At 38.7% G+C, this 21,643-nt stretch overlaps 3 protein-coding genes across 7 annotated transcripts; 1 reads left to right on the forward strand and 2 right to left on the reverse strand.

Annotated features, from left to right (window-relative positions):
- The first annotated feature begins 46 nt into the window (after positions 1 to 46).
- anpeplb (alanyl (membrane) aminopeptidase-like b) lies at positions 47 to 13,504 on the forward strand. The gene is made up of 21 exons (XM_020456136.2): positions 47 to 716; positions 841 to 879; positions 1,970 to 2,112; positions 3,200 to 3,342; positions 3,633 to 3,759; positions 3,999 to 4,153; positions 4,289 to 4,402; positions 4,526 to 4,669; positions 4,812 to 4,877; positions 5,086 to 5,151; positions 5,298 to 5,446; positions 5,849 to 5,934; positions 8,700 to 8,833; positions 9,223 to 9,278; positions 11,001 to 11,148; positions 11,268 to 11,347; positions 11,430 to 11,540; positions 11,784 to 11,951; positions 12,045 to 12,185; positions 12,558 to 12,639; positions 12,856 to 13,504. Exons 1-21 carry the CDS (start codon positions 130 to 132, stop codon positions 13,015 to 13,017), a joined length of 2,901 nt encoding a protein of 966 aa, XP_020311725.1. The 5' UTR covers positions 47 to 129; the 3' UTR covers positions 13,018 to 13,504.
- arpin (actin related protein 2/3 complex inhibitor) lies at positions 13,028 to 15,945 on the reverse strand. Its single transcript, XM_020456137.2, has 6 exons — positions 15,528 to 15,945; positions 15,176 to 15,251; positions 14,837 to 14,969; positions 14,399 to 14,605; positions 14,116 to 14,279; positions 13,028 to 13,927 (listed from the first exon to the last, which is right to left on the reverse strand). Exons 1-6 carry the CDS (start codon positions 15,617 to 15,619, stop codon positions 13,919 to 13,921), a joined length of 681 nt encoding a protein of 226 aa, XP_020311726.1. The 5' UTR covers positions 15,620 to 15,945; the 3' UTR covers positions 13,028 to 13,918.
- An 867-nt stretch (positions 15,946 to 16,812) lies between these two features.
- Positions 16,813 to 20,801, reverse strand: fam169b (family with sequence similarity 169 member B). Of its 5 annotated transcripts, none has more exons than XR_004204898.1 (9): positions 20,739 to 20,793; positions 20,349 to 20,491; positions 19,978 to 20,146; positions 19,790 to 19,875; positions 19,275 to 19,449; positions 18,678 to 18,860; positions 17,789 to 17,930; positions 17,479 to 17,544; positions 16,813 to 17,165 (listed from the first exon to the last, which is right to left on the reverse strand). XR_004204898.1 is itself a non-coding variant. In XM_020455676.2 (9 exons), exons 1-8 carry the CDS (start codon positions 20,773 to 20,775, stop codon positions 17,495 to 17,497), a joined length of 903 nt encoding a protein of 300 aa, XP_020311265.1. In that variant the 5' UTR covers positions 20,776 to 20,795; the 3' UTR covers positions 16,813 to 17,165; positions 17,479 to 17,494. The 5 variants fall into 5 exon arrangements, 2 of the variants coding, with proteins under 2 accessions (XP_020311265.1, XP_020311263.1); XR_002251741.2 differs by having other exon boundaries at positions 17,761 to 17,930; XM_020455676.2 differs by having other exon boundaries at positions 17,805 to 17,930; positions 19,978 to 20,080; positions 20,739 to 20,795.
- Positions 20,802 to 21,643: the final 842 nt, after the last annotated feature.

The following is a 21,643-nucleotide window of genomic DNA, read 5'->3' on the forward strand; positions in this document are numbered from 1 at the left end:
CATGTTTATGGGAGGTCAGATGGAGACAGAGCCAATTAAAAGCAGCTCAGTTCTGTTTCAAGTTCAGTTCTGAGTTTCAAGCTTTACCAACACAACAGGAGGCGGGAGGCTCTTCCAGAAGGACTGGACATGGCCATAGGAATATATATCTCAAAGGTTCTGGCCATAGCCACAGTGGTAATGACCGTCTCATCTATTGGAGGAATAATTACAATGATGATTGTGTATGAGACCGAAAGAATCAAGATGAATCCTACACCACCACCAACACCTAATGCCACTATTCTGTATCCAACTGGACCACCACCCAACCTGAGACTCCCTGGAAACCTCATTCCAGAGAGATATGAACTCGTCCTTCAGCCTCGCCTCTACACCCTTATAAACAACGCTACCAACCAATCTCTCATCTTCACTGGAAACTCCACTGTGTATTTTAGATGTGTGGAGAAAACCAAAACTATCTTCCTTCACAGTAAACAGAATGTGACTGATGTAACAGTGAAAGATCTTGACAATAAAAAGACCATCAACGTTAAGAACACCATACTGTATAATAATGAAAGCAACTTCTTAGAGATTCGACTGGAAGGTGTTTTGGAGGAAGATGGGAACTACAGTCTCTTTACTGCATTTGAGGGAGAGCTCCTTGATGATCTGGCTGGTTTTTACATGAGTTCATACAAAAAAGAACCAAGCACAGAGGATGACACTACGTAAGTGTTTCTTTGATAACTGCTGAAAAATGAAAAATATCAATTATTTGTTGTCAGACAAATATGAAAAGAATGCTGTGAGATGGAAAATAAATTTGACTCTTATATGAAAACCCATTTACAGGTTGGTCGGGAATGAAACTGTTGTCGACCTTGACGAAAGGTAAGACTTGTACAAATCTGATTAATATATGTTTACATCAATTATATTACATAACTGGATTGATCGCCAACCGCCACCCTAAACAGTGCTCTGGTTAGATAGAGCTTTCAGTATGATAAAGGCATGATCACATGGGCAATTTACAGGTAATAGTTGTCCAGCGACTGATTTATAAGAGAAGCACACTTAACTCCTGACCCTGTAAAATGTAGACCTTTTGACCCACTGTGTCATTAGATCCAGACCTCTTTTGGCGAAGGCTGTTCTATGGTTACATCTAGGAGTCTATAGTATGAAAGATTATTCTGTTTCTGTCTCTTAAGTCCTGACAGGTTAGGTAAGGCAGTAGCTTACTCTTAATATGCAGTGCTTCCTCAATGTATTAATGGTTCTGAAACCACTTGGTCATTACACCTTGACACACATTAATATGTGATCATTACCATGCTGTAAATCAGCGACCTGCTAGTTTACAGATCACAGTGCTTGAACAGAGAGCGGACACAAAGTTTCTCATGATTTGTATTCTATTGTACTCTCGTTTCTCAAAAAAACATGGCTAGTCTGTAAACTAGCAGGTCACTGATTTACAGCATGGTAACGATCACATATTATTGTGTGTGAAGGTGTCATGTTTTCTAAGGTAATACAAAATGTCCCTAGAAATGGGAATATATTTCCTTATTTCTTGACATATCAAATCACCCAGCAGTTGTTGGTCCTGGCTCGTATTTACAGTATATGCTCCGTAAAAAGACCCCCTGAGAGAATGTTGCACATTTTTCCTCTGTTCACTTCAGCAACAGCTTTGCTTCTCATTCCTTGAATAGATCAGGACAGTCATTTGACACAAATTGTTACTTCCTCATGGCTTTACAATTACAGTACTGTATCACGATAAATGTCATGTGTCACAGTTCATACTGTAGACAGTTCATACTGTAGACATTGGAAGCTTGTATACTTTAATAACTGAAACGCGAATCGAATCAAAATGTACTAACAAGCAACTATTTTCTGTATTGTATTGCTGTTGTTCAATTCTAGTTGTAATATTTATCCTATTTTTCAACAAATACTTTCCACACAGATTCATTGCTACTAGCCAAATGCAGCCAACAGATGCCAGGAAAGTATTTCCTTGTTTCGATGAGCCAGCCATGAAGGCTGAATTTAAAGTCACTATCATCCATAGGTTTGGCACGCACGCACTAGCAAATGAGAAAGCCACAGGTGAGAAGCACATTTCATTCTATTGTCATACAAGGCCAAAAGGTGTAGGCTATACTGTATATTCAATAATATAGACATACACTTATGACTTCTCAATAAATTAATAATTTTATATGCATGACTTTGTAAACTATAACAAGGTTTCCATCCAACCTTTTTTATGCGAGTAAAGTACTTATCAGATAAAAAATCCCACGACAGGCCTGATGGAAACAGCACAGTTTTCTGTAAACTTTACAAATGTTGACAAAACTAAATACGTTCGACAAGATGGGATATTTTTGTGTCGTTAAAATGTATTATGCGAGAAATAGTGGTGGAAAGCTATTATACGCAAATGTTGATATAATAACCATCATGTCGAAGTAAACTTGGGAGTCATGCAATGATACCTTGTGTGGTCCTCCCACTACGACTCCACAGTTTATTACGCTACAGATGAAATAACTTATGAACTTCACAGGGTGGTGAAAGTGCACAGTGATATTGGTGCACAGTGATATTGATGCTCCTTTCTAATTCTGGTAACATATTGATCGACTACCATTTGACAAATAAAAACGTTTTGCTCTTATCCATAATAATCTCATCATGTAGACTAGCCTACCAGCACAGCCTACCCGCACCGTATCCGCGAGCTTTTGGCTCGAGCGCACGTTCCAGAGTAGGCACATTTGCTATCTAACACAACAGTTTTTGTGACATAAATAACGCTATCGTTAGACTTTTTTTAAATGCGTTGGAGACACATTGAACTTTAGATTTTTATTCGGCACATGAAAACTAAAGCGGAAAAGTACAGCTTGTGTGTGCTATGTCATCACTGAGTATCTTTTATCCGCAACAAGTCCATTTGGTGGAAACGCCACTGGTGGGAAAATGTGCGTTTTAGAATACTGATTGATATTCCCATGAAAATGTGTCACCTACTGTAGCTCACAAATTATGAGGCTAATGCATGCATATACTGTTCCTATTCTTTTTGCTTACATTGAGTAAGCTATTTGCTGTAGATTGTGTAAAAAAAAAAGCTATTTTCTTTCTTACTTTCACAGTAATCAATACGTATTTTTTACATTACTTTTAGGTACAACCCTTGTGGATATCGATGGAGAGAACTGGGAAGTCACTCGCTTTCAAACGACTAAGAAAATGTCAACATACCTCTTAGCTTTCACAGTATCTGATTTTGATTCCATAGTTTCTAAACATGAAAGAGTTGAAATTAAGGTATGTATTATATGATATCAACAAAATGACTTGTATTTTGTAACATAGGTATAACAAGGACCATGTGAAAAGGTTTGTATTTCAATGGCCATGTCAAAGAAAGTTGATACTGTAGTAAATGAAAAATGAATGGCAATTCCAGCTAGATTTCAGGCAAACCATCATACTATTTATATGTATTCAGCTTAGACTACACTGTTGATTTTCATGGTAGAGATGTGTTTACTCACCATATCATATTGATATGATACTAAAACTCACTTTTTTATTCTCTGTTCGGTTTGTTAAAGACATATGCTAGACCGGAGGCCATAAAAGCTGGACATGCAAAATATGCTGCAGATATCACTGGAAATATACTGGCGTTCTATGAGAGTAAAGAAGTATTTGGCATGATTTATCCTTTGAGCAAGCTAGGTATGTGCACTATTGCACCATAACAATTTAAAATAAGCACTATTCAACAATTCATTTTGATCAAATCCATCTAATCAATTGAATTCTTTACTCCATAAATTACCTGTCTAAAATATTGTAAGAAGAACATTGATCATTTTGTGAAATTCAATTAAATCATCAGCTGAAATGTATTCAAACAGCATACGGTTATGTACAACTATTGCAATATAAAATAACCTCTTTCATATCTACTTTAGATCAGATTGCTCTACCAGACTTCAGTGCAGGTGCCATGGAGAATTGGGGCTTGGTAACATATCGTGAGACAGCTCTGCTATATGAGGAAGGGGTGTCTTCCACATCAAACAAAGAGTGGATTGCTACAGTTATTGCACATGAGCTTGCCCATCAGGTATGAAAACTCATAATTACTGTATGTCAAAATGTAGTAAAAGATGTATAATGTAAAGTTAACTACAATTCATTAAAACATGATATTGTAATGTAGTGGCATTTACTGTAACACCACTTATATATTTTTGTTCAGTGGTTTGGAAACCTGGTGACAATGAAATGGTGGAATGACCTGTGGCTGAATGAGGGATTTGCAACATATATATCCTATATGGGAGTGGATCACATTGAGCCAAAATGGAACATAGTATGTCCCCATCAACATTTAATAATATGACTTCCCATTCTCAGTATATTTGTTCTGCATCTATTGCATAAGATTGCAAATTGTGGTCACACTGAAGAGGTTTCAAATGTTTTGTTTTTCCAGAAAGATCTGATTGTTCTAAATGACATCCAGACTGTATTTCAAGTGGATTCGTTGGCCTCATCCCATCCTCTAAGCTCTAATGAGGACGATGTTCAAACTCCTAGTGACATCACTGAGCTTTTTGATTCCATCACCTACAGCAAGGTCTGGATGCGACCAAGCCCAATGGGGGAAGAGAGACAATATCAACAATTCTTTTTTTTTTACATTGTACAGGAATGTTCTATATAGTGACACAATGAGTTCATGTACTCTATGAATATGAATATATCTTTCCACTCTTCAGGGGGCAGCTGTGCTGAGAATGCTTTCAGATTATCTGAAGGATAAGGTGTTTATGGATGGTCTAAAAGTAAGTCAGAATATGTCTCTGTCCATTAAAGGTGTAGAATGACTTATTGTCAGTGTGTGGAACATCTATGTGGTATATTTGGTTTTTGCAATTTTGCATATGGATGTATCAAAACTAATGGGAACCATTTGTGGATCAATAATCAATTATATTTTTGTATCCAATTCTTAAGAGTGTGTGTAAATAATATTGTTTCAAATTGTTTCAGAAATACCTTCAGGCTTTCCAGTATAGTAATGTTGTACACACGGACCTGTGGGAATATTTACAGAAGGTAAAAGATGATACAGTAGTTTTACCAGGCCTATTAACACAAAACTCATTTATATGTATTTCTGTGCTTTCAAGCACGTAAAAAGTATAGAATACTTTAGCGGTATGAATACATGGTCTAAAATGCTAATGACAATAACTTTCTAGGCGGTGGACAACGACGGCAGACACATTAAAGTTGCTGAATTCATGGCAACTTGGACAATGCAAATGGGCTACCCAGTCATCACCATCAACACCACCACTGGGGACGTTTCTCAAGAACATTTCCTCCTAATTCAACCATCTGACTACAAGTAAGGCCAAGAAACACCACAGAGAGAGAAAACAAATGGAAGAGGTTTCCTGAACCAACGACCATCTCCTCCATGTAGAATTAGATGCTTAGTTTATGTTGCGTAACTTGAAAAATGGTATCTTAATTTTTTTTTAAATCAACATATGTCCAAACACCTGTCATAACTGTTTCTAATACATGCAAAATGACACTGCCTTAACATTCAGTTATGACAATATTATGACGCTGTTCTCAGTATATTTCAAATAAGACGTTACTATATTATTATCCTTTAAATTGGATTACATTGTAATGAATTAGGCCTACATTGAAGCATTTTATTCACATATGTAAATATCAATGGCTGTAGGTCGTAATAGTATGCCATTGATTTTTTAAATGAATTTATCTCTTTCATTAGTTATACATGGCATGTCCCAATCAAAGTGATGAAGGAAGGTTTAGCTCCCACAGCACTACCTACACAAGTACTGGCTGTTCCTAAAGGTAAGGAATATTACATTGAATTAACTTAGGTACACTATGTACAATTGTTTATGTATGTCTTAGTATCACCTAATGAATAACCTTTTCCCCAGGGTAATTGAGAGATCTGATCGGATGAGCTATGTTATGTGCAATAATTCTCCATTATTATAGATACTGAACATGGAAAATATCCTTCTGTATACCAGTGTTGTGGGTCTCGAGTCCGGTCTCGAGACCACATATTGAGTGTCTCGGTCTTGTCTTGGTTTTTAACTCGGTCTTGACTCGGTCTCGAACAGTGAGTTCAAATATCCACACTCCTGTCATGATACATTAATATCTTGTCGCCTATTGGAACCTGGTTGGTGGGACATCCCAAGGATTCTGTTATAACACGGACCGAATTTCTTTGATGCGCTAATACAGGTTGGCATTTGTTGGGATGACTCATGTACTGGAGGAAGGTCTGCAGGGTAGTCAATAGCTGGCACAGTCATACAATCTGATTTGAAACCTAACCACGCGGATAACATTATGCCTAACACTGATCTTGAATAAAGACCAAAAATCCAATTTTTGTTTTCATAAATTTTTTGTATATAAAGACAATTTTTACTTTGCCACTGGCCAATCTAGTGGAAATCGTTTAGCTCTGCGTCCAGGACAAGATTCATCCCAATAAATGTCACCTGCGCAGCTAGTAGGGAAGTATGGGATAACTATTAGTAAGGGCCAGTAGCGATTTTAGCATGTACAATCGTGGCCAAAAGTTTTGAGAATGACACAAATATAAATTTTCACAAAGTTTGTTGCTTCAGTGTCTTTAGATATTTTTGTCACACGTTGCTATGGAATACTGAATTATAATTTCAAGCATTTCATAAGTGTCAAAGGCTTTTATTGACAATTACATGAAGTTGATGAAAAGAGTCAATACTTGCAGTGTTGACCCTTCTTTTTCAAGACCTCTGCAATCCGCCCTGGCATGCTGCCAATTAACTTCTGGGCCACATCCTGACTGATGGCAGCCCATTCTTGCATAATCAATGCTTGGAGTTTGTCAGAATTTGTGGGTTTTTGTTTGTCCACCTGCCTCCTGAGGATTGAACACAAGTTCTCAATAGGATTAAGGTCTGGGGAGTTTCCTGGCCATGGACCCAAAATATCAATGTTTTGTTCCCCGAGCCACTTAGTTATCACTTTTGCCTTATGGCAAAGTGCTCCATCATGCTGGAAAAAGGCATTGTTCGTCACCAAACTTTTCCTGGATGGTTGAGAGAAGTTGCTCTCGGAGGATGTGTTGGTACAATTCTTTATTCATGGCTGTGTTCTTAGGCAAAGTTGTGAGTGAGCCCACTCCCTTGGCTGAGAAGCAACCCCACACATGAATGTTCTCAGGATGCTTTACTGTTGGAATGACACAGGACTGATGGTAGCGCTCACCTTGTCTTCTCTGGACAAGCTTTTTTCCGGATGCCCCAAACAATCGGAAAGGGGATTCATCAGAGAAAATGACTTTACCCCAGTCCTCAGCAGTCCCTGTACCTTTTGCAGAATATCAGTCTGTCCCTGATGTTTTTCCTGGAGAGAAGTGGCTTCTTTGCTGCCCTTCTTGACACCAGGCCATCCTCCAAAAGTCTTCACCTCACTGTGCATGCAGATGCACTCACACCTGCCCGCTGCTATTACTGAACAAGCTCTGTACTGGTGATGCAATTAATTGCAATTCATCTGATCACTCTTTATAACATTCTGGAGTATATTCAAATTGCCATTTATACAAACTGAGGCAGCAGACTTTGTGAAAATTAATATTTGTGTCATTGTCAAAACATTTGGCCACGAATGTACATCTTGGTGGGGGAAAAAAATAATTAAGTTGGATGCATGCCAGAAAAGCCCTAAACAATACATTAATTGCACTATAATGGTGACAAACGGTGCCCACAGACTGCTAGGGCCTACATAAAGCTGTCCCAACAGCAGTCCCAACATCTTACCACTGCTACACCTGGCTATCAGCAGAGCCTTGTCTGGCAGCGAAACAGTTCATTCAGCATCATTTACTGCCTTTAAAAAAAATAGCTGATATGGCTGACTTGGTTAAACAAATGTGGTTTCTAATGACAATTGAGCTGTACAAACTATGGCGCAAGGGGATGAGAAGCGGATAAGAGGTCATCCGTAATTTCGATTAAGACATTAATGAGCGAGCTAGGACTGACGTAGTTAATATAACTATTTGTTTAGCACTTTTGAAATGTACAGAGACAGAATTCAGAACATGAGCCGTTCTTACAGTGCTCTCCCTGTACACCAAGTCAGAACTGTTGGATAAATAAAGGGGGCATATAAGCAGACAATGAAAGCTCTTACAATATTCGATGATTGCATTTCTCTAAACAGGTTATAGGCTACATGTGCACTACCAAGTCAGAACAGTAGGTGAAATTAAGAGGGGTAAATAGACCAAATTATTAGGGTGAGGCACATGGGCTACTAACATCCTACTACACAGCATACACGTAGTATAGCTTTTTTTAGTTACCGTATACATATCTCCCTGACATATTACATAATTTATGTCGCAGCATACAATACATTTTTGTACTCACATTGTAGTACTATGCTCACTTGAACAGGAAGGTGGTCTGGCAGTCCTTCATGGCCAATTTTTGTCATCAAAGTCTGGCATTCTCTAGATTTATGGTGCTTTCAAAACAACTGGGAACTCTGAAAAAAACATGGTCAAATCATGATCATGTTCTGTATTTGCTCAACAGAGCGGAAGTCAGCGTTCAAGTCTGATGATGGCAAGTGGGTGCTTGCCAACATAAACTGTATGGGATATTTCAGAGTCAACTACGATCCAGCAAATTGGGATAGACTGCTCTCTCAGCTGGAAACTAATATTCATGTAAGTCTTCCTCATTTGTGTGGAACAGTATTGTTCATACAGTCCTAGTCAGACACAAAACAGCACATTATTGCAGGTGCTTAGAAGGCTGCACTTGTGTACAATCATGAACTGTCCTTGACAGAATAAACAATGTAGCATTTTCTAAGGAGACTAGGTGATATTTTGTTATGGTAAGAAATATTTGGAGAGAATGTGCTGGACAAGGTTTTTGTATGTACATTCTTGTGAGTACATTGAAGAATGCCGGACACCTGGCATGCATCAGCTATTTGAAACCCCTTGTCACAGACCATGGAGCATGACCCTTAATAAGTCAAATAAGATAATATGCTAGCTCCCTTGTGTAGTTTACTTTAATAATTAGAATTCATTTGATTTATTCACAGGAAATTCCACTCATCAACCGGGGACAGCTTATTGATGATGCATTCAACCTGGCAAGGTAGTCTCATCTAAGACTGATAAGTTCATGGTTTTCCTTCAAAATGTATATTCTGGTACACATGTCTTATACATTATAGGGATTGCATTTTCATGGTTTGAAATCTTATGGAAATCCTGCTTTCATGATGCAATTAATATCCTCTTTTGACTGCTAAGGTCTTCTTACAGTTGAAGTCAGAAGCTTTTCACAATTCCTGACATTTAATCATAGTAAAAATTCCCTGTCTTAGGTCAGTTAGGATCACCACTTTATTTTAAGAATGTGAAATGTCAGAATAATAGTAGAGAGAATGATTTATTTCAGCTTTTATTTCTTTCATCACATTCCCAGTGGGTCAGAAGTTTATATACACTCAATTATCCTTCAACAAGCTTTCTACAATAAGTTGGGTGAATTTTGGCCCATTCCTCCTGACAGAGCTGGTTTAACTGAGTCAGATTTGTAGGCCTCCTTGCTCGCACACACTTTTTCAGTTCTGCCCACATATTTTCTATGGGATTTAGGTCAAGGCTTTGTGATGGCCACTCCAATACCTTGACTTTGTTGTCCTTAAGCCATTTGCCACAACTTTGGAAGTATGCTTGGGGTCATTGTCCATTTGGAAGACCCATTTGTGACCAAGCTTTAACTTCCTGACTGATGTCTTGAGATGTTGCTACAATATATCCACATAATTTTCCTCCCTCCTCATGATGCCATCTATTTTGTGAAGTGCACCAGTCCCTCCTGCAGCAAATCACCCCCACAACATGATGCGTGCTTCACGGTTGGGATGGTGTTCTTCGGCTTGCAAGCCTTCCCCTTTATCCTCCAAACATAATGATGGTCATTATGGCCAAACAGTTCTACTTTTGTTTCATCAGACCAGAGGACCTTTCTCCAAAAAGTACTATCTTTGTCCCCATTTGCAGTTGCAAACCGTAGTCTGTCTTTTTTATGGTGGTTTTTGAGCAGTGGCTTCTTCCTTGCTGAGCGGCCTTTCAGGTTATGTCGATATCGGACTCGATTTACTGTGGATAAAGATACTTTTGTACCTGGTTCCTCCAGCATCTTCACAAGGTCCTTTGGTGTTGTTGTGGGATTGATTTGCACTTTTCTCACCAAAGTACGTTCATCTCTAGGAGACAGAATGCGTCTCCTTCCTGAGTGGTATGACGGCTGCGTGGTCCCATGGTGTTTATACTTGCGTACTATTGTTTGTACAGATGAACGTGGTACCTTCAGGCATTTGGAAATTTCTCCCAAGGATGAACCAGACTTGTGGAGGTCTACAATTTTTTGGGATGATTTCTTTTGATTTTTCCATAATGTCAAGCAAAGAGGCAATGACTTTGAAGGTAGGCCTTGAAATTCATCCCCAGGTGCACCTCCAATTGACTCAAATGATGTCAATTAGCCTGTCAGAAGTTTCTAAAGCCATAACATCATTTTCTGGAATTTTCCAAGCTGTTTAAATGCACGGTCAACTTAGTGTATGTAAACTTCTGACCCACTGGAATTGTGATACAGTGAATTATAAGTGAAATAATCTGTCTGTTAACTATTTTTGGAAAATTACTTGTGTCGTGCACAAAGTAGATGTCCTAACCGACTTGCCAAAACTATAGTTTGTTAACAAAAAATTTGTGGAGTGGTTGAAAAATGAGTTTTAATGACTCCAACCTAAGTGTATGTAAACTTCCGACTTCAACTGTAATGATATATTAAATGTTTATCTAGGGCCAAACATATTAATGTGACACTGGCTCTGAGAACTACCAAGTACCTCCGGAATGACACAGAGTACATACCATGGGAATCAGCACTGAGAAACCTGGACTATTTCATTCTCATGTTTGATCGCTCCGAGGTCTATGGCCCAATGCAGGTCAGTACTCAAATACAGATACTGTACATTAAAGCACCCTGTTATCATAGGAAACTGTATTACTACACAGTTGAGTGACAAATAAGAGTGTAATAGTATTTTTCCTATGCTATTCCCAGGCATACATGCGAAAGCAAGTTGGTGGCCTTTATCAACATTTTAAAAATTTCACTACAGTCCCCGAGGATCCTTCTGAACAGTGAGATTGTTTTCTTCTCCCATAATCATCTGATATTTCCTCTCTGTACGTATGTTATTAACATGTTATTATTTGTTCGCAGGTACAACCAGATTAACGCCATCTCAGTCGCATGCAGCAACGACATTGAAGACTGCCAAAAAATGGCAAAAAAGCTCTTTGACAACTGGATGACAAACAAAACCAGCAGTCCGTAAGGAATTGAGTTTCATCAAACCAACATAGCCAGATGCACTTAGCTCTGTATTCCACAGTTGAATGGGGTAGTAATATCATTCATAAAACATAACACATTTATAACCTATAATATGCGTGATATTGATTCAGTAGCAGAATACCAGAACGTTATATGCTATTCTTGATATATTGAGTGTATTGATCCTTTTAACTTTAATGAACAGATATTGTTTCTCTGCAATTATCCCCTCTGTCACAGCATACAACCCAACCTGAAGGCCACCATCTACTGCCAAGGTATAGCTGCTGGGGGAGAGAAGGAATGGGAATTTGCTTGGGGCAAGTTCCAGAATGCCACCACAGCATCGGAGAAAGACAAATTAAGATTTGCCCTCTCATGCACCAGGAAGATCTGGCTCCTGAACAGGTTAGATTGTTTCCCTCTGTACCACCCTCTTCTGGGACATTAACTTTAGTTACTGTGCAACCATTTAACAGACATTTCCTTCTTATCTTGCAGATACCTTGAGTACACTTTGAACCCTGACAAGATAAGAAAAATGGATGCCATTTCTACCATCAACTACATAGCCAGGAATGTGGCAGGGCAAGCAATAGCCTGGAATTTTGTCCGCGCCCACTGGAACTACATCAGCTTGGAGTATGTTTGTTTCTGTTAAGTACTGTACATAGGGTTAATGTCATGACAAACAAGCCAGAGAACCAAGTTCCTTTCCAACTGAAATAATGGACCCATGATCTACTAGCAATTATACAGCTTAGATTTTTGTTGTATGGTGTCTCATAAAAATCACCTAAATAAACCTCAAGCAATATACCAATAAGGAAGGCGTAGACCGATCAACCATGTCTGGTACTAAGGTCTCCTTGGGCAATCAGAGGAAATCACCTCAGCTACAATTTATCATCCATTTGTTTGGAGTTGCCAGGCAGTTATCTAAATTGGCTTCTATCAAACTGCTTGCTGAGCAAACATGCTCATCTCACCTCTGCCCTCCGCCCTCTTCCTCAGGTACGGAGGAGGGATCATGTCATTTGGCCGCCTGATTGAGGGAGTGACGCAGAGATTTTCCACGGACTTTGAGCTCCAAGAGGTGAGCTTCTCCCTATTGGTAACAGGCAGGCCTACAACAATATGAGTCACAAACCTCTCCTCCTTTGCCTCGATGACTAAATAGAATGTAGTGATTCAGTTGTAATGTCTGGGGATGAGAGACTAGGTTCAGCTGGTGGGAGTTGAATTTTGAGTAATCGCTCTAATTACTGGTTTCTGCCCTAATTCTAACTTTTTCCTGATTGTTATTGTGCAGCTGAGGCAGTTCCAGAGCGACTATAATGAAGAGGAATTGGGTTCTGCGAGCAGGGCCCTAGAGCAAGCCATTGAGAGAACCCAGGCCAACATTAAATGGGTGAAGGAAAACAAGCAGACTGTTCTGGAGTGGTTTAGAAAAGAATCAAGTGAGAGCAGCTGAACTGAGCTGATGGGATGAAAAACTGATTTTATTTCATTCTAATTACATATGAAAACAGGTTCCATATAATCAACATGCAATATTATTCTAAAATAAATATGTATATTTCAATGTTTGAAAGGAATTACGTCACTTTTAATTCAACAGGAAATTCTGTTTTATTTCAACAAGTAACAAATCCACCATGTATTTTTGAGACTTTCCAATATTGTTTACACTGACAAAGTCAAATCCAGAGAAAGTACTTTCTCAGGTTCATTGACAACTACAATTATTCTGTTAAGACTATCAAACAACACGCAATAATATGTCTTTATGTATTTGTTAAAGTATTATGTACCAAAGTATTGCATATTGCATCTTGCCATTTTCCTTTTTTAAATCAATGTAAATGTTTGGGCTATCATGTTTGGAGGCGTGAGGAATATTCAACAATAAATATGTACATAATTGTATCTAAGTGCATTATTTGTTAGTAAAGGGCTCAGACATTTAGTTTATTTGTTACATGTAGTGTATTCATTCATGCTGGTAACCCAAACAGTTTTGAATCTTTTTTTTTGAGAATGCATTATTTAAAATCACCTACTGTAGCCTACATCTATTTGGCAACTTCATACATTTGCACACACTAATAATCTGATTAGCAGACAATGGCTACTCTACTAATAAAAGTTATAAATCTGCCCTTGCATGACCACTCTTATCCAATTGATGGTTTACATTTTGGATGACACACATGATTAGAACAACTCCATCAGATAAATTGACATATTAGTTTTATTACAAGGTTATTTGTCAACTTGTAGAGAACTCTATATTACAAAAGGAGTGCTGAATAAAAAATGAAGTACAAACCATCACAGGAATAAGGAGGTTTTACTGTGCAATTCCATTCATCTCATTCATCCTAAAAATAGAAACACAGTGATAGGGGTTTCAAAATTGAAATATGGTGTCATAAAAGATATACAGTACAGAGAAAATGCTATAATGTATGTAGATAATTTAATTAGACTGCAGATCATTTTTGACATGTTCTTCAAAAATTAGCAAGGGGAAAAAAATTGTGCCTCAGGAATCTCCCACTCCTCTTACCCATTCCTCCTCATCTGCTCCCTCGCCATGGCCTTCAGACTTCGTTGCACTGCTGGCATCGGACTTGTTGGACATTATTTTGTCTGTCCACGATGCTCCTGCTTCTTTGTCTCCGGCAAAATTGCATTTGGTCACTGTGCCTCCATCGACTTTGGCCAAGGAAACTGAAAGAGCAGACCAAAACTAAGTACATAATGCTCATCCTGTCTAGAGCTACAATCAAACTAGGAGTGGAACTTCGGTTTAGGCACATTTTCAAGGGATTGCTGAACATCAAACTTACAAATAAATGGGCCATCGCCTTTGGTTTTCAGTCGAATGTCCTGGCCTGTTTCTAGTTCAGTCTTGCTCATCTCTCCCTCTGGGTACCAGAAAGCATAGGTCCCACTTAGACAGTGTTTCCCTGTCACTTTCACCAGATCCTCCTTGGTCACTAGGTTTTCCAGCTGGACCTCAGTGAGGCAATCAGTCTCTCCTTTAGCCTCCACCTCTGCACAGTAGAAACAAACAAACACACCAGTTCAGATAGCACCACTAGAGTTGTTTTTACAAAGAATATAGTATGGTGGTAAATGAATGTTTTTACATAATTTTTTAGAGTCCTTGAACAAGCTTTGATGAGTAAATGTAAGGTGTTACCAAAAGGTATCGTCTGTGAATCATCTGACCTTCGACTGTAGGCCTATTCACAATATTGTACGAAGTGGATAAGAATACTCACTGAATGATGACATGAGATAACCAGTGTTGACCTTTTTGGTATCACTGAAGTTTGGTTCAATTTCCATTCCTTTAGCATCAAATTTCCTTTGGTGGATTCGACTAGGTTTGATGTATAGGACATAGAAACGGTCCTGCCAATACAGCACAACATGTGGCAATCTAGATTGTTTAAATTAGGAGTCCTAGAAAACCAAGTAGGCCTAGTTCCTCATGTGGTCATCACTGATATGATATAATATAAATACAATATCAATAAAATATAAATAAAATAGCCTAATAACAATCAAATAGCCTAATCATATTTTATTGAAGAGGTTATTCTATGATGTCAGTTTACCTTCTGATTGTTGACGTCAGTGATAACATGGCGTGAGACATCAACCAACTTTCCCTCTAATATGACACCTAGACCACTGTGGGAGAAAAGGATTGTAGGCTCCAGTTTACCATTTTTCAGGACTGTAGTTTAGCCTATATGCACGAGTTCTTCATTCGCTCTCTAGCTCTCTCTCTCTCTCTCTCACACACACACACACTCACAGAGCCATCTACTGAATTTAATAAAACATTAGGCATATTTAAGTAGTATTATATTGTAGCTCTATGCAATATTATAGTTTATCTTTATGCAGAATTACAGATTCTCTGCAGGCAGCGTAATAGCTTTGATCTAGATCACGGCATCATACCTCTGATATGAGGAGGGGGCCCACGCGTGCTCAATCTTTTCATTATGAACAGGTTTATTCTGCAAGGACGTATTGTTATAAATTCGGCTCATGTTTTACTCTAGAGAAAGCAACAACCACACCGTTTTGATACTCGAAAAACCGAAGCAAAACTATCCCGTGACTTCCTGATTCTACGTCAAATGAGGAAAAAGTGTCGTTGTGCTCGTTTTGAAAGTCGGTGTGTCCCGAAATGGCATACCACTGGAATTGACGACCAACAGCACGGAGTAAAACATCAATCAGATCAGAAAAAACAGGAGTATAAATGTTTGATACTGAAATTAAATTATACTGTTTGGTATTGGAACATTGGCTCTGATTCCAATAGGCTGACCCATAACAGTCTACGATGATGTGAATGGGCAGGAGAGGAGGCTGGTTGGATGAGCTATAGGAGGAAGGGCTTATTGTAATGGCTAAAATGGAATTAATGGAACGGAGTCAAACGTGGTTTCCATATGTTTGATACCTTTCCATTTACAATGAGTCCGTCCTCCCATAGCTCATCTGATGGGCAGCAGCCTACTACCTCTCCTAGGTCCAGGACTCTTCACCACTAATACTTTCTTACGCAGTAGGTATAGAGTTGTTCTGCTAAGCATTCTGCATGTGCCCCGTGTATTTTTCTTTATTTCTCATGTATCCTATTTTTAAAAATGTTTACCTGTGTGTATATTAATGTTGCCCTGCCAAACCCCATACGTTTAAAGTAACTTCCCAGTGTTTCCAGATTTCTAATAAATATGACTTATAAATACAATATGAGTGAAATAGTTTTTCTTCCAAAAACAAATGTATTAAGTATGTTAAAAATCAGATTTTCTGTGTTGGAACCCCAACAACAGAATGGGGTGGGGGCGTATACCAGTCATTAAAAATATGAATGCAAGTAGTCCGCTGATTGGCTAGCTCCCTCTCCTTTAGGCCGCTGATTTGCCAGCTCATCCTCCCTCCTCAGGGAGATGACATAATTTTCTATGAGGAAATAGCAAGCATTTTTTAAATGGTCTGTTTGAGATCCAAGTTTGAGGTGGGGGTTTTAAAGTGGTTTTCCTCCAATTTATGCTTTGGCCACCAATACGAGTATAGGGCGAGTCAACAACATTATTTGGATAGTAGTTAACAGAATATGAACTTTTAAAAGAGAGATTTTCACTGGGCAGTTACTTTAACACCCAATTATAGTCTAAGATGGAAGGAGAGAATGATTACAAAGCAGTAAACACATTGCAACAGACACCCATGTAACCACCGTGATGATATCACTTTATTAAGCAGATCATTATTGGCAGTTTAGGTCCCAAAATTGTAAACATTTTGAACATCCATTATTTATAGCCTTAGTCAGCACCTTATAGTTGCTCAAAATAACAACTGACACAAATGCCATTCTATGTCCTGTTACAAATGACATAAAAAAAACATAACTTGAAGTCTTCTGAGGACCATGATCCATCTGTGGTCTGAGGTTTAATTTAATGTCCCAGCCTGTTTGGAATTAGCACTCCCCTCAGCCTCGTCTGCCGGTAGCTTCTCTATTTTACTTCTGTTTGGCATCACAGCCAAACCATCAGAAAACCAATAATCAAGAGACATCTTGAGGGAAGGGTCAGGCAAGAGGCAGATAGTACAGTTATAAATATACATTCCTCAGACAATGTGAGAAGGCTAAATCTGATGTAATATATTTGATTACACATTGATTTCCCTAACCCATGGATACGTTCGCTTATTTTCCTCCTACATATTATAAATTGTCTTAGTTACAATATCCAGTGGTTGCTACATTTGTTGTGATGGATTCTAAAAGACACTTGAGGTTGAGACCAAAGCTAAAACAAGGTCATAAACAGTCCCTCCTAACTACTACTCTGTAACCATAATGAAATAGAAAATAAAATGACCTCACCTGATGATATGATTATTTATAGTTTCTCCTTGTTCAATGTTGTTGGACATTGCTCCTCACTTGAGCCTACAAAGACAATCCCACTTTACAAAGATGTACTCACATTTAAAATGTATGAAAATAGCATTTAAATGAAACAGCTCTAAAATCCTGACATCGTATAATCAAACATGAACCCTATTTACAAGTGAAGTGCTTTCAAAATGTGCTTTCTTGTCTTACAATTCACAGACCATGTTATGATGTTTACAGTGATATGTCTGTCTCTCATTATCACACAACCTTTGCATTGGTTCACCCTGATCCAAACCTAGGGAAGGCCTCACTGTTTGTGCTTCGGTTGAGCTGTATGTTGAGCCATATGTTCCGTCTCTGGCCCCAGCCCCCAGGAGCTTCCACCTCATAGAGCCGGTCCCTTTGGTCCTGGTGCATCTGCAGATACTTGCTGCACACTGGAGAGAGAGGTGGAGACATACCATGTACATTTCAGTAAATGACTGGAGGGGATGTTGGAGATCTACAATGGATGGTCACTGGAATTGAGACTTGACTTAAATGGGGCAACTTTGATGTTGTCCTGAATTGTCCAATAAGGCATAATTACTTTAGTAACATTCCGTTGTTTCGCTGTAAATTGTGCTCATAAACATGACGTTATAATGTTTAAAAGGTACATTTCTTGAACATTCCTGCTGCAAATATCTCATTTTAAACACCTCATTATCTTATTAACGTTTTGGAGTCCAGACATACAGTATAGTATGGGTATCGCGGTTACATTTTATCTGAAAGTGTTGCCCAATTATTTTTTAAGAAGACAAGGTGGCTAGCATTATTTCAAATGTAGTGTCATCTAAAAGTGTTGGTCTATGTCTAAAGATTAGGCTACATACATTATGATTCAGTAAATCATATCCTGGAAGATAAAGTACAGCTAGTGTGAAGCCCTACCCTACCCCACCCCACCCTCTCCTGGCTCATAGATCTCTGACTAGGTAAACAGTCCTTCATAACACACCATAAATTGTTGTGTGTCCAACCAAGTGATAGCGTGTGCCATCTCCAAATTGACTGGAAGCACCTCATATTATCTGACTTTGTCCTTATATAAATTCAGCAATCTTTACATGGATGACTACAACAGTTACAACCAGCATGGACGTAATTAACCTTTGAATTTCTAATACTGACTGACCCACCTTTAATCATGCTTGGGGATATGGGACAGCTGATTCCGATCACTTCCTCGTTGGGGAGGGATTTACAGAAGTCTGCCAGGATCTGCAGTGCCAGACCACTCCTCCTCCACTGAGTCCTCACAAACACAGTGTCAAGGACAGAAAGCTGATAGCTTCGACGAGTGAATCCATCACACAGACTTCCTGAAAGAGCCAATAATACATGATGTTGCTTTGACCAAATGATCAAAAACATATGCAACCCCCAAAAGAAAATAAATTCCTCCCTGCACTGTTTAGCTTTTATAAATTATTTACTTGAAAACAGGAATGGGATGATTGAATGTGACACTCCTTTAATTCTGACTCACCCAAATTCAACATTTACACATACAAATACAGAGCCTATTGTCTAAACCGAGCGCATACATATTTTTTTTATATTTTGGGGGGGGGTTGATTTTCTGCCTGTGCAGCCTTACTATTTTGTTGCAATGCACTGTGTTGACCTAGCAGCCCTCCCTGTTCTAAATATAAATTGAGTGCAGATGAGAATATTTTTGTAAGACACTATTTTTGTCAACTGGCAGAAAATAAGAAACTAACACAATGCCTTACCTTTCTTTTTGATGGTGTAGAATCCAACTGCCTCCCCATTATGCCATAGAATTTTGCCAAATTCCCTCATTGGGTGAGGTGAGAAGTAAATCTCTTCCCCTGAAGGCCTCTCCAAAACTCCAAAAATGATTTGACTAAGCAGGAAAAGTATCACTCTCTCCATAACAGACTGCACCTGTGAATGACCTACACATCTAAGCCTTATCCTAAATACATTGACAAAAGCCACATTCACTGGTTTAAAACCTAATTGGATGTATGTGTGGGACTTGTAATTTAAATCGAATTATATCAAAAGGTATGGAGGGGCCTTTGGATGTTATTACATGTAATAATACACCCTTTAGATGTAATAACCATGTACAAAATATTTAATTTAGTGGATATTTAATTTATGTGTGCCTACTCCCTCTCAAAATGAAGGTAATGGGAAGTCATGGTCTAGGCCTATATTTAGAGGGATGCCCTTTACTCTCTTACCATGGAGGACACAAGTGCAAATGTAAAGAACGTACCATCACAAGACCAGATCTGGATTTGGTGGATGTCTTCAAAACATCATTTAAAGACCACCACTTTCCTTGCAGGTTCAGGGCCACCACTGTGAAAACATAACATTCTATGTAACATTATACGGTAGCCTATATAACATCAACCAAACACAGCGGATCTGAAAGGCAACCTTTCTCTGTAGGGTATCAACCTTGAGTTCCATCTGCAGGCATGTGCAGAGTCAGCAGAGTGCAAGGTGGATCGTCATCACCGAACAGCTGGAGTCTGCCCACGTTGTCATGTGTCACCTCCACCTGATGAAGGGGTTCAGTTTGGCAGGTGACAGATCTGTCACCAACATTGGATGTTTTTGTAAGACCCTTACAAAAAAGATTGCAGTTTAAAAAGTGCAGTCAACTGTTATTTTGGATGCAGTATTTGCAGTGTAATGCAGTTATACTGCACTCTGACTGTCATCTTTTTAAAAAAGTATTATGGGGAGATGCTCATCTGTAGCCTACAGAAGCATTATGTTTTATTTGGAGTGAGTGTAACCAGAAACTCGTCATTAAAAAAACATACCTTTGAGCCATTTGAGGGTAGAAACCAACGCTCTCCTTCATAGGTGTTTGACGCCAGGGAGGTCAATATGTTTTCAGAGGTTGAACTCAGTTCCCTGTAATCTAGATCTGGGAGGTCAATGGGATATATTTCCTTGATTTCCCCTTGGGCAAAAGTAAAACATAACATTAAACTTTAATTCTAGCAAGGTCTAAATGTAACTTGAAACATTGTCTAGCGTCAATGACTGCTTGCAAATGAACTCTGAACTTTACAGGACGCTTAGAATACGACCGTATAACGTGTTTGACTGCCAGCAACATCTTAAGAGTATAAAAAAACGTATAATAATAATCTACTGAACATTCTAGCCATTTGTTCCACATAATGGTCTTACGTTACTCTTTTTACCTGTCTTTTGTGTTTGCGAGGTCCGATTGGATTCCATCTTGAAAATTCTGTGAACTGGACGACGACGAATGTTATGCAACACTACCACCTTGTGGCGACAGGGAAAACTTACATCAAAACATTGTTTTTTAGAGGCACTTCAAGTTAGTCATAGGAAGCTGCATTTTGAGAGAAGTGTGAGAGAAGTGTGTGGGGGGGGGGGGAGCAATGGGTTTACGAAATGGGAGGATCAAGAGCAATTCCAATTGGCAAACCGGAAGGAGGGGAGAAGATTGCGGAAGTGGATGCTGAGTTCGAATCAAGCACCACGTTGAACAGAGTTGGTGAAGACGAATGTTTTGAATGGACAACAGTAGTATCGAAAACTGGAATAAAAAGGAAATTGTCTAACATTGGAGTGGAGGATACGTGTATGAATCTTGTTGGGATGCATTTGTTGAGTAAGGATGCATATGTGGGAAATCCGTTTGAGGTGTTGAAAATGGTGATGTTTGCGCAGAGTGACCAAAAGTCTGTCAGAGTGACCAAGAGTGGTCTTATTTGATTACAGTTTTTTCGCGATTGCTTACACACTTGTTGCAGAATTTGGCTCATTGTGTCAAAAACTCTACACACAAGCCAAATAAGACACAACACTTGGAGATAAACCTCTCACTTCTATGTCAAAATGAAACTCTACAATCAAAACCTAAATCCTTTCAAAATGGCATTTTTTGCCACAAAATGATACACACATGCACCATTTGAATGACTCTTTCAAAGCAGCAACACACTGATGTCTTTAGTACTTTGTATACCTTTTTAATGTTCTAATTTTTGATTTATGTTTACCTTTATTTAACTAGGCAAGTCAGTTAAGAACAAATTCTTATTTTCAATGACGGCCTAGGAACAGTGGGTTAACT

Source organism: Oncorhynchus kisutch, linkage group LG22 (assembly GCF_002021735.2).
Source record: "Oncorhynchus kisutch isolate 150728-3 linkage group LG22, Okis_V2, whole genome shotgun sequence".
Taxonomy (NCBI): Eukaryota; Metazoa; Chordata; class Actinopteri; order Salmoniformes; family Salmonidae; genus Oncorhynchus; species Oncorhynchus kisutch.